This window comes from Polypterus senegalus, chromosome 15 (assembly GCF_016835505.1).
Source record: "Polypterus senegalus isolate Bchr_013 chromosome 15, ASM1683550v1, whole genome shotgun sequence".
In the NCBI taxonomy this organism is placed as follows: Eukaryota; Metazoa; Chordata; class Cladistia; order Polypteriformes; family Polypteridae; genus Polypterus; species Polypterus senegalus.
The window spans coordinates 33088035-33106318 of NC_053168.1; the positions used below are offsets into that span (position 1 = coordinate 33088035).

General features: G+C 37.2%; 2 protein-coding genes across 3 annotated transcripts in view; one reads left to right on the forward strand and one right to left on the reverse strand.

Annotated features, from left to right (window-relative positions):
- The window catches only part of bop1 (BOP1 ribosomal biogenesis factor), a 163349-nt gene extending 149107 nt beyond the window's left edge, over positions 1–14242 (reverse strand). Inside the window, exons 1-2 of the mRNA XM_039737398.1 lie at positions 14013–14242; positions 13531–13776 (exon numbers count right to left, since the gene is read on the reverse strand). Coding sequence (XP_039593332.1) covers positions 13531–13776; positions 14013–14183 — 417 coding nt within the window. The 5' untranslated portion in view covers positions 14184–14242. The remainder of the gene's footprint in view (positions 1–13530; positions 13777–14012) is intronic.
- Positions 14243–14313: 71 nt separating this feature from the next.
- Positions 14314–18284, forward strand: part of hsf1 (heat shock transcription factor 1) — a 71350-nt gene continuing 67379 nt past the window's right edge. For both annotated transcript variants that reach the window (XM_039737399.1, XM_039737400.1), the window contains exon 1: positions 14314–14927. In XM_039737399.1, coding sequence (XP_039593333.1) covers positions 14781–14927 — 147 coding nt within the window. In that variant the 5' untranslated portion in view covers positions 14314–14780. The remainder of the gene's footprint in view (positions 14928–18284) is intronic.

Sequence of the window (18284 nt, forward strand, 5' to 3'; positions counted from 1 at the left end):
GCGGCGTCAACTCTATCTGAATTAGCGATCACATTTCAAAAATATATCTTTTCAAGTTCTATTTAGTCCATATTTGTCAAACTCAAGGGCCACGGGCCACATCCGGCCCGGCGTGTAATTATATCCGGCCCGCGATATCATTTTATATGCTGTATTATTGTTATTAATGGCCCAGGTATATGAAGCGCTGGTAACACAATAAACTACAGATCCCATAATGCAGCGCTTCAGCTGCCTTACAACACTTGCTCAGCGTTAATCAAGTCTAGCTTATGATGCTGCAAGTTATTGCGAAGCTAGCTCACACGATGCTGGAGAGAAAAGTTCATTCTGAAAATAGAGCCTTTAAAAACCGATGGGAGGCTGAGTATATGTTTACTGAACCCGTGTGTCTCATTTGTGGAGCTAATGTGGCTGTAATTACAGAATTTAATCTAAGACGGCACTATGACACAAAACATCAGGGTAACCTGAATGCAATGCAGAAGATACAGAAAGCAGAATAATTAAATAAGAACCTGACACTTCAGCGGACGTTTTACCCGTGCACAATCACAAAGTGATTTCAAGTGAAGCTGCTTTTATGGGAGACACAAATGCAGCAGTACACCTTGCCCCACTTTCCCTGTTGCCAAGTAATGTTAAACCAAGTCGTCACTACGGTGTTCCCAAATACGCACTTTGCTGATAACTGAGCGCACTGAGTTTGCACGGCGCTTTGGTGACTTTGAAGAACAAAAAAAGTCCGTCTACATGCGGCTCGAATCTTGTGCATGTTTGGTAGCACATATCTGTGTGAGAAGCTCTTCTCAGTGATAAAGACTAACAAAACAGCACACAGGAGTCGCCTCACTGATGAGCACCTGCAATCCATCCTGAGAATCTCCACAACACAGAACCTCACACCAAACATAAACAAATTTGTTGCCAAAAAAAGATGCCAGGCGTCCAGCTCTAAAATGACATATGAGCAAAGACAACTGAATGATTTGATTTGTTATTGCTGAAAGGAACACATTTTATTTATATTTCCAGGTTTTGTTATGCAGCATGTTCATATTTGAATTTGTATAATTTTGACAGGATATATTTTTATGGAGAGCAAAATCTTTTGGGATATTTAAAATCTAAGTTTATTTTTTATATAAAATTACATAAAAGAGTAAAGAAATTTGAATGTTTGTTCTTTTAATGTTTACTTTATTTCTAACTTGTATAATTTAGACAGGATATATTTTATGGAGAGCAAAATATTATAAGTTGTTTAAGGTTTGAGTTTATTTATTCAGGAATAATATTCCTGTCTGTTTTTACCATTCCTACCAAAGATATTTCTGTCGACTAAATAAAAATTCCTTCTATTTAAAATTTAAATAGAACTTGAACAAATACGATAGTTCATAATATCCACGAGACTTGCACGTAAGAGCGGGAGTTATCCATTTTAACAAGCAGCGTATTGCACTGATACTGAAATAGCTGTGTGTGTATATATGTAGATATGTATGTATATGTATATATATGTTTATATATGTGTGTGTGTATGTATGTATATATGTATGTATTTGTGTGTATATATGTGTGTCTATGTATGAATCTGTGTATGTATATGTATGTGTATATATGTAGATATATATATGTATGTATATATGTGTATATGTATAGATATGTATATACATATATGTTTATGTGTGTGTAAATATATATATATATATATATATATATGAGACAACACTCATCACTCACAACAGTGACAAAACAATTACATTGACAATCATGTTACGTTATTTTCAAAATGTTTCCTTTTCTTTTTCATTGCTTCTTTAACACACTACTTCTCCGCTGCGAAGCGCGGGTATTTTGCTAGTAATTAATAATAATTAACTAAAATTTTCCCGTTCCGCCCCACCCTGCTACTTTTTCATGACACCCAGCTGGAAAAAATTTCTGGGGAGAACACTGCAATGATACAAATAATAATAATAATCATATGAACTGAATAATAAATAATTATGCTAATCTATACTAATAAAAGGCAAAGCCCTCACTGACTGACTGACTGACTGACTCACTCACTCATCACTAATTTTCCAAATTTCCGTGTAGGTAGAAGGCTGAAATTTGGCAGGCTTATTCCTTACAGCTTACTTACAACAGTTAAGCAGGCTTCATTTCGAAATTCTACGCGTAACGGTCATAACGGTCGACAACATCCGCCATGTTGAACTTTCTTATTTATGGCCCCATCTTCACGAAATTTGGTAGGTGGCTTCCCTGTGCTAACCAAAACCAATGTACGTACTTATTTCGGTGGTATGATGCCACTGTCAGCCGCCATATTGAACTTTTCAACAGTCTTTGTTACTTATGAGCCCATCTTCAAGAAATTTGGTAGGCGGGTTCCCAACGCTAACTGAATTCTACTTACGAACATATACACGTCCATAGCCTGCAGCTCGGTCACCGTGTGAGGTAGCGTTGGGGCCCCCCATCCCAACGCCTCCCACGTTGTTGGCTGCTTGCCTATATAAGGCTGTCCGTCGCTCTGGTCTCTACATTCTCTTCCTTGCGTCGCCACGGGATTCACGTCTCCCTACTGATAACTACAGCCTTTTTATTTAATCCACGGCTTCTCCGCTGTTTTATTGTTCGTTTATTACGATTATAGTTATTGTGTATGTATTTTAGACTTACTTTACATTGTTCAGGTACCCATTTCCTTTATCATTCCAACCATACCCCTATTAACATGTCTATCGTGGTGATCACTATCGATCAAAGGACTGTCACTTAACGAGTGGTTTCCATGCTCGGAGATAGCACCTGCCTTTTCCATTCTCTTTGTTACATATTGCATGGCCATATCAGGCTCACTCTTGATATCTGGAGAAACATTGTGTCTTATGTATTGAATGACTGGGACAAGTTCAAGGTGTGGACTGATGACGGTACAGGAGATAATTATACTACACAGGAGCACTATAAGAGTGAAATGCTTAAGCCCTTCACCTATGGTTCTGCATGTGAGTTGATGGCTGCCGCTGAATTGTTCCGTTGTTGCTTTCAAGTGTACCGAAATGGCCAAATATTTTACACCTTTTGACAACCGCCAATGCCTCCTAAACATCTAAAATTCACAGGTGACGATTTCAGTAGTGGACACTTTGATGTTTATGAATGTTTGAACTCTCAAAAGCTAGATGTGAAGTTATCGATGAAACCGGTTGTATGCTTACAACGCTTGACAGATGCCGAATGTCACTTCAACACAAGTCCTGCAAATACTGTCGTAATTGAAACAAACCATGAAACTCAAACCGATTATGACACTGACAATGTTGTATACAAAGAGATCCTTAACAAATAATTATTGGTATATTTGCCCTCAGTTTAAAAAAGTTTAATTTTCTTCTTAATAAAAATTTTAAGGCAGTAATTCGCCTCTGCGAAGCGCGGGTATTTTGCTAGTAAAGTATATACTCTCAAAACATGTCTTTTGTATCTATACTAATAAGAGGCAAAGCCCTCACTCACTCACTCACTGACTCATCACTAATTCTCCAACTTCCCGTTAGGGTGGAAGGCTGAAATTTGGCAAGTTCATTCCTTACAGCTTCCTTACAAAAGTTGGGCAGGTTTTATATCGAAATTCTACGCGTAATGGTTATAACTGGAAGCAGTTTTTCTCCATTTACTGTAATGGAGATGAGCTTCAACGCCGTGGGGGCGGAGTTTCATATGACATCATCATGCCTCCCATGTAATCACGCAGTACATAGAAAACCAGGAAGACCTCCAAAAAGCGCTGAAGAAAACATGCATTATATAATTGAGAAGGCAGAGAAACAATAAGAAGCAAGCGAGTGACATATACAACCATATTCATGAGTTCTGCTACTTCGGAAACAAAGCACGATGTAAACCTACACTTTAAATTAAGTTCATAGACAGGCTGCCGCTGGCGTTTGTAATTTAGTGCCTGCCCATATAAGGCCGTCCGTCAGCGGCAATCCAATAGCAAACTACCACGGGTAAATATTCACGGGTGAAGGACTGTGCTTATGGAGAGGAAGATGAGATGGTCAGGGTGGTGTTTGACACAAACTCAGCGAAACTGTGAGAGAAAGTTTTAAGTGCCAGGACTAAGGTAACATTAAATACAGCCATGGACATAGCACGAGATGGCACCAGCACAGTTGGGAACCTTCGATGCATGTACACTGAGCGGCTCACGTGAAGTGATGCAGTGCACAGATAAAAAGCAACAGTTCCAAAGAGCGCTGAACAAAAACCGAATTACACAATTGAAAAGGCAGCAAAAAATATGAAGCGTCTGATACATACAAGCATATTCATAAATCCAAAACAAAGCACACGTTGGAAAAAGTCAATGTCCCGCTAAAGGAAGACAGTGTAAAAAAAACCTGTGCATGCAGTGTGTCAGGTCTCAGATAAAGAAGACGACGAGCTGTTTATTGATGCAGTAAGAAACGAATCGATGAATGAAACCTGTCATCTTTACAGCGATTGACAAACACGGAATGTAACTTGAACACAACACATCCTACAAATACGAACCTGATTGAAAGAAATAATGATAATCAAATCCTTGATGACAGCAACACTCAGTAACACTCACAAAACAAATACTGTATATTGACAGTCCTGTTACGTTATTTTAAAATGTTCCTTTTCTTTTCTAGCTTTTTAACACACTACTTCTCCGCTGGCATATATATATATATATATATATATATATATATATATATATATATATATATATATATATATATATATATATATATATATATATATATATATATATATATCCTGATCTACATACTCGAATAATGGATACTTTATTCGCCATCAATGATTGTTTTGATAAAGCCATACTCAGTGTATTCATTAGATGAACGGTAAAAAGTAAGAGCGAGGAAGGATGACTTATTGAGGCATGCAGGCTGTAGTGCTTGGCGTCAACTCTATCTGAATTGCGATCACATTTGAAAAAATATATCTTTTCAAGTTCTATTTAGTCCATATGTGTCAAACTCAAGGGGGGTGTAATTATATCCGCCCGAGATCATTTTATATACTGTATTATTGTTATTAAAGCCCGGGTATATGAAGCACTGGTAACACAATAAACTACAGATCCCATAATGCAGCGCTTCAGCTGCCTTGCCGAACACTTAACGCGTTAATCAAGTCTACCTTATGATGTTGCAAGTTATTGCGAAGCTAGCTCACACGATGCTGAAGAGAAAAGTTGATTCTGAAAATAGAGCCTTTAAAACCGATGGGAGGCTGAGTATATGTTTACTGAACCCGTGTGTCTCATTTGTGGAGCTAATGTGGCTGTAATTACAGAATTTAATCTAAGGCGGCACTATGAGACAAAACATCAGGGTAACCTGAATGCAATGCAGAAGATACAGAAAGCAGCATAATTAAATAAGAATCTGACACTTCAGCGGACGTTTTAACCCGTGCACAATCACAAAGTGATTTCAAGTGAAGCTGCTTTTATGGGAGACACAAATGCACCAGTGCAATTTGCCCCACTTTCCCTGTTGCCAAGTAATGTTAAACCAAGTCGTCACTACGGTGTTCCCAAATCGCACTTTGCTGATAAACTGAGCGCACTGAGTTTGCACGGCGCTTTGGTGACTTTGAAGAACAAAAAGTCCGTCTACATGTGGCTCGAACCTTGTGCATGTTTGGTAGCACATATCTGTGTGAGAAGCTCTTCTCAGTGATAAAGACTAACAAAACAGCACACAGGAGTAGCCTCACTGATGAGCACCTGCAATCCATCCTGAGAATCTCCACAACACAGAACCTCACACCAAACATAAAAGAACTTGTTGCCAAAAAAAGATGCCAGGCGTCCAGCTCTAAAATGACATATGAGCAAAGACAACTGAATGATTTGATTTGTTATTGCTGAAAGGAACACATTTTATTTATATTTCTAGGTTTTGTTATGCAGCATGTTCATATTTGAATTTGTATAATTTTGACAGGATATATTTTTATGGAGAGCAAAATCTTTTGGGATATTTAAAATCTAAGTTTATTTTTTATATAAAATTACATAAGAGTAAAGAAATGTGAATGTTTGTTCTTTTAACGTTTACTTTATTTCTAACTTGTATAATTTAGACAGGATATATTTTTATGGAGAGCAAAATATTATAAGTTGTTTAAGGTTTGAGTTGATTTATTCACGAATAATATTCCTGTCTGTTTTTACCATTCCTACCAAAGATATTTCTGTCGACTAAATAAAAATTCCTTCTATTTAAAATTTAAATAGAACTTGAACAAATATGATAGTTCATAATATCCACGCAGACTTGCACGTATGAGCGGGAGTCATCCGTTTTAACAAGCAGCGTATTGCACTGATACGAAATAGCTGTGTGTGTATATATGTAGATATGTATGAATATGTATATATATGTTTATATATATATATGTGTGTGTGTGTGTGTATGTATGCATATATATATGTATTTGTGTGTATATAGGTGTGTGTATGTATATGTACGTGTATATATGTAGATATATATGTATGTATGTATATATGTGTATATGTATAGATATGTATATATATATATGTTTATGTGTGTGTGTGTGTATATATATATATATATATATATATATATATATATATATATATGACAACAACACTCATCACTCACAACAGTGACAAAACAATTACATTGACAATCATGTTACGTTATTTTCAAAATGTTTCCTTTTCTTTTTCATTGCTTCTTTAACACACTACTTCTCCGCTGCAAAGCGCGGGTATTTTGCTAGTGGTATATATAAGAGGAAAACTCTGTGGTCATTTAACCAACACTGTTCAGCCTAACAGCTCATCTCAACAACAATTCTTTCAATCACATCATCATCATCAAGAAATAACTTCAAGTAAGTAAGTGGATCTTGGCTGTCAACGTTCACTTTTATTCCTAGATGTCACACAAAATCAAAACAAGGTGGTGCTGGTTTACTTGAAGCAGTGTTAAAAGAAACCCAAACACAAGTGTCACTTTCACATTCATCAGAATCACTTTTGGTTTCGCCGTCCGTTTCAATTTCACTGCCTGAAGACAGATTCACTTCATCATCACTGCTGATGAGAGGCTCCTCAACATCACCTATCATATCCCTGTCAAAACACCTGGGGCCTCATGTATAACGCCGTGCGTAGAACTCGCACTATAACATGGCGTAAGCACAAAAGCCGAAATGTGCTTACGCTGAAAATCAGATGCAGGAATCTGTGCGTACTCCAACTTCCAAGTTCTTCCGCTACATAAATCCCGATCAGCGTGAAAACTAACGCTTGTGCACGCGCATTATGTAACGCCCCAAATCCTCCCAGAATTATGCCTATTTGAATATGCAAATCAATATAAATCGCCCTTAAGCGCAGCCTTCTGTGAAAAGACAATGGGAAAAGCACGGGGGGAAACATAAGAATTTCAGCGAATACCAAGTGGAGGCAAAGGAAAAACATACTATTTGTTCAAATAAGCCGTGGTATAATCAACAAAAGGAAGTTGATCGAGTGACATAGCGTGTTGGAGAAACATGAAAGCTCACATCCACAAAATCGCACAGTGCCGGAAATAAAAAGAAGTCACATATCAAAGTCGCCGTGGAAAGCCGAGTTGTAAGCCCACTGAGTGTCATATGAAAGCTTATTAGGGTACAGAGAAAAAAGGCACACGGTGGGGAAAAAGCACGAAATGTCCACTTCAATCTCGACATTTCCACTTTAATCACGTAGTTTATTTTGTCATTAAAGTAGAACATAATAAAATTCATCTTAAAATTGTTTAATTAACCAGTTTCTAAAATCACATCGTAATTAAAGTAGCACGTTAAATGCTTTGTTTTGTATTTGATTTTCTACGTGCTCTATGTGTGTGAATCACTACTTGCTTCTTAAACCGGCTTTCTTCTTCCAACTGGACACAGAGTCCATTACATTCGTGATATTACAGCTCTCTGAATAACTAAAATACTGAGATGTATACGTGATGTCATTTTCATGATGATAGGAGTTAAAGCATGTTATTAAACATGTGTTTCACTTCGATGAAAATAATTTATTGCAGCAGTAACAGGGGCGGCTCTAAGCTTGTGGTGGCACTGGGCAGAGGAAGAATCGGTGGCTCCTTAAGCCCGCCAATGTCATGAATGGTGGATGGCCACGTATGTTGCAGACACTAGCCGCCTCGTGCTCATGACACAAGCATTTAACTTTTGCCGAAATTTGTTGCTGCGTTTTTAGCTGTGTTGTTATTTTATCTTTCTGTTTTATATTCAATATATATTGGCGTAGCCGTCACTGCAGTCAGTGCTTTTCTTTCCCCAAGTAACCGATCGCCATACAATCAGCTCTGTAATAGACGTTAAGCCATCTGTAAGCTTAGCGCCCGATTCTTCAAAAACGTTTAAAGAACACTGAAATATCTTCGTAGTACATGTTTAATTATTCTATCCTTAAAGACACTCCCAGTGAAGAATATAGATTATTTAAATGAAGTTAAAGTTTTATCTGTATAATTTAACAAACATATTTTGCTGCATTTCACCTTAAAAATGATATCGTCATCATATGTAAATACGCGCTTTATAAAGTGGCTCAGGTTGTGCGATATTATAACTGTAGTGCAAGTTTACAGTGGGGTGATTGTACTTATAAGTACAAACAGTTCTACAAGGAGCACTTGATTGGCTGCATTTAAAGTTCTTGGGATTAAACTGTTTTGAACCGCGAGGTCCGTACAGGAAAGGCTTTGAAATGTTTTGCAGTGGCAGAGACAGCGTGTGCTTAATGCCGTATACCGATAATTCTCTTTCCGATCAGCTGCTGCTGTGATTCACACTCAGATACAGTGATATAAATACTCCCGAGTGGTGCAGTGAGAGAAATATGGAAAAAGATGATCCGCTGCGGCAACTCCTAACGGGAGGAGCTGAAAGAAGAAGAAGAAGAAGGAGAAGTGAGAGTAACAACGCTAAAGCAGTGATGGCATTTGGAATACTATGGCTGTTCCCTCTACCATTATATTGTTACAAGTTAATTACAATCAGATGCATTACACTAATAAACAATATGCGGTAAGTTTCTGTGTATTTATAAAGCCGCGTCATGAAAATAATGAGTAATCACACAAGAACAGTAGCATTGCTTTGACGCTGGGTGCGGCAGTTTGCAAAACCGGCGGAGAACTGCGTGCGACAAGGCATGAGGTACCATGGAAAAGTCGTGGCTTTACGCCAAGTGTAGGTTTTATACACACGCGATTTGAACGTGGAAAAGTTCTTACGCAACATTTCTGTGCGTACGCACCGTTTATACATGAGGCCCCTGGGCTGCTGAAAAATGGTTTCTTACACGATGCCATTATGAGGCTAGGAGGACTTCCTCAAGTAATGCTTGGGCCAGATGCTTACACAAGATATGCATATACCGTTGCCCGAGAAATGCTTGGAACTAACACTGTTAGTTAGCACTTTTACAGCAAGAGTAATCATTGGGTCTAATACTTACAGGAGACGTATCTATACAGTTTTCCGAGTCACACTTGGGACTAATGCTTTTAACAGCCAGAGGGATGCTTGGGTCTAATGTGAAGGAGGTTAATAAGCAATATCTTTATTCAATCAAAAGAAAACTGTCTTCATAAAACTCAGCGGTACTTAAATGCTTTAGTCCAGGGAGAAGTTTGCTGAGGACGGCATTGGTGGCGCAGTGGTAGCGCTGCTGCCTCGCAGTAAGGAGACCTAGGTTCGCTTTCCGGGTCCTACCCGCGTGGAGTTTGCATGTCCTCCCCATGTCTGTGTGGGTTTCCTCCGGGTGCTCCGGTTTCCTCCCACTGTCAAAAGACATGCAGGTTAGGTGCATTGGCGATCCTAAATTGTCCCTAGTGTGTGCTTGGTGTGTGCCCTGCCCAGTGATTTGTTCCTGCCTTATGCCCTGTGTTGGCTGGGATTGGCTCCAGCAGACCCCTGTGAAACTGTGTTATGATATAGCGGGTTGGATAATGACTGACTGACATATTTGCTGAAGTCAAAAGATCCAGCAGACCATTAATAGTGAGCAGTCACTTGTTAAAATGTCCCATGCTATAATCACATTTATTTTACTAAAGATCTGAATGTAAGAGGGAAAAAAAAACCAAAAAAACTAAAATGTCTAACCCATTGTTGCTGGATTTGTGTGTCAAAGTTGAGTTTTTCATCCATGATCCATAATAATCCTTAGCTATGTAAACAGTTTAACAACCTTCACACTGAGACTGAGAGTAATGCACTAGAATTGTCACACATTACAGGGCATATGACATTAAAGAAATACCAGAATCCGGTCTCTCAAGGCTGAAATAAAAATTGAATTTGAAAGCAAGCCTTATGTAGCGACTATCAACACATTGGACTGGAAAGGGATGGAGTTTGAAGAAGTGTTGAGTAAGAGAGGAGGTGATCATGTGCAGAGCAGGAAGGAATGCTTACTAAAAATTGTTACCATAATGCAAGGGTCTAAAAGTTCAGTCCTGAAAGGCCACAGTAGTTACAGGTATTTATTTGTCGACAGGGAAACATATTTCATTTTATTGCTTCTTAGTGTTTTCATTCTGCCATGTTCAGGAGTTGTGAATCAGAAAAGATTGGTAATTGTCAATCTTTCATTTTTCCTCTTCCATGTCTCTACAAATATTTTTAACAAATAAACTTGACAATGAACTCGGACAATTGTAAATAGAAGTTAGATCAGTTTTTTTTCCTCCAGTTCAGTCAACGTTGCCCACTGTGCCTGTAGACTTGTGTTCCAAACAGATATTCCATTGATTATTTTAGCTGTAACTGATCCCATTTAATTGTGTTTTTTTCTCTCTCTCTCTCCCTCTCTTTATTCAGAAAGGTACAGTAGTATTAGATTTATAATTGTGGGAAACACAGAAATCTTTATTTTGCCATAATTTTAGATATTTCAATTCAATAGAACAATGCAAAAAAGATTTAACTTTTTCTTGTTTACTTTGTTACCCTAAGACCTCTTCATACTATAAATGGATTTCTCTAGCGATTTTAAGTCCCAGACTTCATTTAATTAAATCTTAGCAAGCTGGGTTCAGTTATGGCACACTCCTGTGAATTCACAACTTTGAAATGACACACTGGGATTGTCAAACAGTCTGACTTGCCTTGACAAAGCTGAACATTTTATCTACGAATGTTATGGATACTTTAAAAAACACACATTGTCAAGCATTAAGCATGCATAACAAAACTGAAGATAGAAAGACACATAATAATCACATTTAGTTTTACTCAACAAGAGTTCAATACTGAAAAAATGTAAGAGAAAAAAAATAAAAAAAGGTCTTCTCAAAAATTTCAGTTCCTACATGAAGAAAAAAAAAACCCTGGATAAAAGATGTCTTGCTGTCATATTTCAATAGACCTCAACTCGGACAAGGAACCCTTTCTTCCTAAATTATTCAATTTGTGCCTTTCTTCCTAAATTATTCAATTTGTCCCTTTCACTTGTTAACAAGCATTTTGGCATTGTATCTTCTTGATTAACATCTTATAAACATTTTCTTAGAATTTTGCCATAAAATTGTCAAGTATTTTTAGGCAATATGTAGTATGGATAAATATTTTGTACAAGTGTTTTATTAAACTTTGTATCTTTGCTAAATAAAGGGTTGAAATTGTATATTTTGTGTTATTGTTATTTTTGTATTTTTTGTATCTGTTTTTTTTTTTTATAATTTCATATATAATGTTATAACTATGTACTGTCACTTTAAATTATGTTCCTTGTTCTTTGTGGACAGAGCCCCAGGAGGTAGGTCCACACTGACATCACCACTGAAAATGAATGAGACAGCTTGGGAGTAGAGATCATTCAGTTAGTTAGTTGAAGTTATTTGTATCTCATCACTTTTTACAGTTGGATCTTTCTTTCATAATCCATTTTCTGAAGTATTTTACATTTTAAGGATTCTAATTACTGGGTTGTGTGTGGTAACTCTGTTTGACTAGGATATCCTTTTAGGCAACTACTTTGTGTTTCTTTTTTATTATATTGAGATTTTCTTTGTATTTTGCTATTTTACAAATACATTTTTGAATTATAAAGACTCTTTACTGCCCTTTTCATGCAAATGCCAGAGTCTGATAATGGCACTCCTCCTTGTGTCGGTTTCATTTTTACTTTTCTGGTATTACTAGTTATTTTGCAAGCTCCCTGTTTTTGGGGCCTGGGCAGACAAGCACAGATTTTGGCCTGCTCCCTAGCTTCTTTTTGGAAGTCTCACCTTATTTGGCCTTTTGTGGAAATCCATTACACAACAATTATAAGGAGATTTTATTGACTGATTGATTTATTTAACAAGCCTATAGAATTTCATTTTGTCAATAAGAAATTAAAAGGTTAACATCTATTGCATGTTCTTTAATTGTACAAATACCACTTTAATTAAGAAGGGTTCTGCACAGCTGGTTATGCAGAAGCTTAGTGTAAAGAGGAGAGAAAAAAATAAATAAATCAGAATTTGTATCAGAATAGGCCAATTCTAATAAACACAAAACTGGCGATAGTTTATCTGTCCTAAAAGAAAACCTGAGCACCCCCAATTGCTATGTTAGTCTCTTTCTTTGATTGAGATGTGCTCTGATATAATGTATTGCTTCCAAAGAAAAGAAATCATTTTTTAAAAATGAAGGTTTTTATCCTCCTGCTCTGCTAATGAATTCCAATTTGTGTTAAGAGAAAATCTTTAAGTACCGTACGTCTCCAGCACCCTAAAGTGCCATTTTGCTCCAAATCCTAATCAGTTCAATTTTGAACCCTAGATCCCCAACTTAACAAATGTTTGGTATTAGAACTCTCTTAAGCATCTATTACATTAAGCAAAAACTGGCTTTCACTCTAACATAAGAACACAACTGACATATTTATGAGTTTGCTTATGTTATTATAATGGCTTTACAATCACAACTTCAAAGTGACTTTTCAGTATCTTTAGCTGCCTCAAACAACATGCAGTTGGCTGCTGACCTGACACACACTGCACAAAAAGTTTCTTTAGAAAAAAAAAATGTAGGGCACCTAAATTACATTTATGCTGCAGCTGTCAAGTGGGGAAAAGATAAAAATGAGAACCTTAGTTTAGTTTAATCTCGTCTGTTATTCATGACGAACTATGGAATTCAACTGGAACCCCTTAATGCAAAGTATGTACTATCTAGCGGTTTTTGGACTGCTCGTTTTCATCCACCATAACTATTGTATATGGCTCTTAGAGTTTGGGATGCTGCCAACCTTCTCCTTCTCAATTCTGCACACCTGTGCTATTTTAAACTACTACACAGATACCAATGTATACATCAGATCAACGCTGAATACAGACCAGTTTAAAAAAAACAACAGAGAAAAAGGAAGCATTTCTGCACGTTCCTAACAGATTTCATTATGAGATGTCTCACCTTTGGCTGTAGCTTCTTTTTGCTTTTCTTCAAGTCTTTCTTCACTTTCCCCCCTTCACTTCCACTGCCACCATCGGGCTCATCCTCCCGGGAGCTTCCTTCACCCGAATCCAACTCCAGCTCTGGAAAACTTTCCTCATCGCTGTCGCTCCCTGAATCTTCAAGTCCAGAGAAGACACTTTCTTCACTGTCTGACAAATCACTGTCCTCGTCAACATGGGATGTTTCCTCACTAAAGCAGGCGAACTGAAGAAAAAAAATATATATATATATATGTATATGAAAATTGCATCTTAATTAAAACATATACATTTTCACAGAAAGGAAAATAACATTAAATCTAAAGTGCTAACCTATTTGTGCACCAAAATTTTGCCAAGCCACTTCTGACACGATCGATAGGCGAAAGTAAAAACTGAATTACAAGGATAACGAATGAATATAAATAGTATTATTCTGTTTACAGGAACAAGTATACAGACCTTCTCATCCTCCTCCGCTTGGGTGTCTGTTGCGGGCCGTTTTAATTTTGCAGAACGTGAGCTATTTTTCCCTTTTTTGCTCATTTTCTCCGCCAGTTCGCGTTCGCGTTCGCGCATGCTACTCCAAAAAATAAAAAAAAGCACGTGTGGAACACTGAGGTCAAAGTTCATAATGTCACGGTTATAAAAAGGAGAAAGCGGACTTTTAAAAACTTTTCTTTAAATAATTTATAATTTAAACATGCAGTTTTGTGAAATTTTTCGAATTTTCCCCTGCAAATTAAGTTATTGGTTTAACAGCCGCCAACGGTTAAAGGTCACGTTCGCAGAGCTTTCAGTCCCACTCAAAAAAAAGTATTATTTTGCGCCATGACAAATATTAAGAACTAAAATGTGAAAAAGAAGTAAAAAAAATATTAATATCATTATTTAATAAAAATGAAGAAAATCTATTTGAAGTGCTTTGTAGTGACGTCACGGCTAAAGATGGCGACTACCATGTTCGTTTGGAATCTTGCGTTGGTGCGCAGTTGTTGAAAGTGTCGAGCTGAGAAAATGTTTTGCGCGTCTATTTGAAGATCTTCTCTTGATAACTAAATTCTGCTGTTAGAGGGCCCAGAAAAGAGAGAGGAGCGTTATCGGACTTGCACAAATGAGGGCGCCATTGTTGGGGGCAGTTGCGTAGTTCGGTTTTTTTCTGTTACACATTTCTGTATCCCGTGTTCACAAGCGTGGAGTTTTGCCTTGGACTTTTTTTTTCCTTTTTAAATGGATATGGATCTGCAGAGTGGTGGACTGGCTCCCAGCTCCGGTGGTATTTTAAACACAGGTGGTAGTAACGTGCCTGCCTTTCTGACGAAGCTGTGGACCTTAGTGGAGGACCCCGAGACGGACTCGATGATCTGCTGGAGTCTGGTGAGTTGGGGGATGCGCTAGAATGAGGGAAAGTCAAACGGGAAAAATGTCAGTGTGGCTGTCAGGTGCGTCACAAACAAACCAAGGTCTTTTAGGATGTTATGTTATATGGCTGTGTACTCTCGAATCGAGTCAGTGAGGGCTGCTGGGCTCGTGTTCGTTGATTTTATTTAATTGGTCTGAAGCCAACTCTTTCTGTTTTCTTTTTCTATCTATTTGGCCCCAGAACCCCTGCAGATTTTGTTTTTTTTTCTCCAGCCCCTGGAGTTTTTTTTCTGAACTCCGGGCCGTTGGTCCTTACTTTATTGTTTGTTACTTAATATTGCCTAATCTTATTTTTATACTTTTTCCTCTCTTCATCATGTAAAGCACTTTGAGCTACATCATTTGTATGAAAATGTGGTATATGAATGCATGCTGTTTTTGTTTCCGTAATTATATTCATCCGAACATTTCGAACCTGTCAGCCGTTTTATGATCTTGGCTTGTTTTCAGCATAGGAAAGGCACTATATAAATAAATTGTAGTATTATTCTTATTATCGATTAATTAGTGTACCTTTTTATTGTCCAAAAGTGGAAATTTGCTTTGATCAAGAGCATATTTCTATGTACAAGGTAAGACAGTGTGGTGTTGTGGTTAAGGCTTTGGACTTCAGACTCTGAGGCTGTGGGTTCAAATCCTACTACTTGTCACCGTGTGACCAGGAGCTAGGCGCTTGACCTGCCAGGGCTCTAATTAAAAACACAAAAATTGTATCATAAATATTACAAGCCAAGTAACTCCCATGTACAAGGCACACAGTAAAATACGTTTATTTATGTATAAGCAGAATTCTAGAATAGTTGTTTATTAAAAAAAAAAAAAAATTATGTGGCCTGATTGACAATTTAATTACCATCAGTATAAAACTGTTTATGCTTTTATTTGTTTTACATTTTGGCAGCAAGTGTCACCTTCCAGAAGGTAAAATTTAGAAAAAAATATTTTAGTAGTATTTTGTTATACAGCCCTAATTATGATTGTCCACAGGAATTAGTCCTCAATTGGATTATTTACTTTTATTAGTCACAGACATTCCTTCGAACCAGGCCAGAAATGAAAATGTCTGTACACTTTCAATAGGATGTGCACTCAGTAACAGTTCTGTAGAACACACATTCAAATATTAATTTTCCTTCTTAATAAATTAATAAACAGCTGTGCTGTTGGTATTTTTTTGTGAAACAAATGTTCTGTGTTTTCATTAAAGTTCAAGCTGTTATCTAATATGGTTTCCAGGTATGCAGAGCTACTAACTCTCTCGTCAGCTTGTTTTCCATTAAGGACCTGTGGTTTTACTGGTTCAGAATTCTTTCCAAAGTTACAGAGATCTTTTGTCTTCCTCACATTTAATTGGGGGTTCTGCTCCTGGCAACATCTCTGCATTGTCGCCGTCTTCAAAATGTGCCACATTGTTAGATGTGTCAGTCAATGCTGTATCATCTGCAAATTTGACAATTAAAAGTTTGCTGTCGGACCCTCTCAAGCTGTTAGTACAGATAGAGAAGAGTACAGTATAGGGCCGATCACTGAGCCTTGTATTAAGATGAGAATGCATATATTCTGAGCTGGTAGCCATGATCACAGAAACTTTAAAATTGTTTTTCTGTTTTGTGTGAAAAAGCAGTCCCTTCAAAATACAATCCTCTTTGGATGTAGCACTTGTTGCCAGTTTGGAGCGTAGCCTTACTGTTAAGATTGGAATTATTAGTGCCTCAATATAAATGGAATAACACCGTTACATGTACCGAGGAAGTGGCCAATACCAAAAGTGCTTACAAAACAGTAACGAGAAAGTACCCAAAATGTTTGAGGAAAGTATTTTATTAATGCAGTGAGTTGAAACAAGAAAAAGCAAAAATGTCAAGGCCAGCTTTATTAGCCCTCTGACAACTCATTTTCAATAATGTACCCTTTTTCAAGCATAGACTTAACAATGAGCTTCTGCCAAACATTCTCAGTTGAATTGGAATCCGCGCTTTCTGAAGGCCGTCTAGGACCTTGATTTTGTTGTGCTTTTAAAAGGTTCTGGACCGACTTTGATGTGTGCTTCGGGTCATTATCTTGCTTGAAGACCCAATGGCAACTTAAAGCCAGGTTCTGGCAGCAGAATTCTTTATATCATCCTTCAAAATGTCAACATAATCTTCCTTCTCTTGTATCTGAGCAAATTTCCCTGTAGGGTTGTCATGACCGCAAAAGTGCAAATTTCTTTGCAATACTAATGAAAGAATTGAAATTTGATACAATTTTTGATACTAAATACAATTTATAATGTAACTGAATGCAATATATTTAAAACAATTGCAATTCTTTATATTGATGAATACAAATAATATAACGTTAAGGGCATTGAAGCATAGGAACAATTGACAGCAGTAGTTGCCAGTAGCCTTAGCATTAACTTTATTGTGAATTACAGCCTGTCCCAAAAACAGTGGTTCAAATGCACTCACAGTCATAATCTTATATATAGGCTGACTTGAATTTTAACCTGGTTTCTGCAACCGTAGGAGAAACCTACAACTAAAGGTCTGGTATATAAGGAAAAAAACATTAAAATCACAGTCATCGCTGTGCTTAGTAGCACTTCTCATGATATAGCTCAAAGGAAAATGCACCACACAGCTGCATTCATGCAGATCACATATCAAAGTGTCTGCCACAGCCAGCCAAATCCCTCATCTTACACTTTAGTCATCACCCCACAAATCAGTTTGTTATAATACAGTATGTTGAGTAAATGAACACGCAGAGGAGTAGCAGCACTGTGTAACTGAGCACTGAAAAGGTAGAGTGCTTTACATTATATAGTAAACAAGCTGCACTACTCCGCTTCATTTGGGAAATGTTTGTCATAAGTTATTTAGTTATAGTGCTGTCAGTAAATGCAGATGTATCAGAAGTACTATGTATCAAAAGAAGTCTTCTGCATACAATATTTCTAGTTTTTATAATATATATATATATATATATATATATATATATATATATATTATACCGAGTGTTAATTTTAAACAATAAAGAAACAAAGAGCCTATATTACTTCTTAAAACAAGTGTCTTGAGATTAATAAGTACATTTAAAATTACTCCATTAAAGCACAAGCGGCAAATAAAAATGTTCACCTTCCAGAGAGATCAATTAAATTGGAGCATTAAAAGAAACCTCTTGTCCACTTCAAAAGAACCGGTACTGATCCAGGGTGTCGTATACGGTTCAGGTCAGACTTCAGAAACTTGCACACATCTTTGCTCCACACCCCACACACAACAGAATGTTCTCTCTGCTTTGCACACAGCTCCACCCTTACAC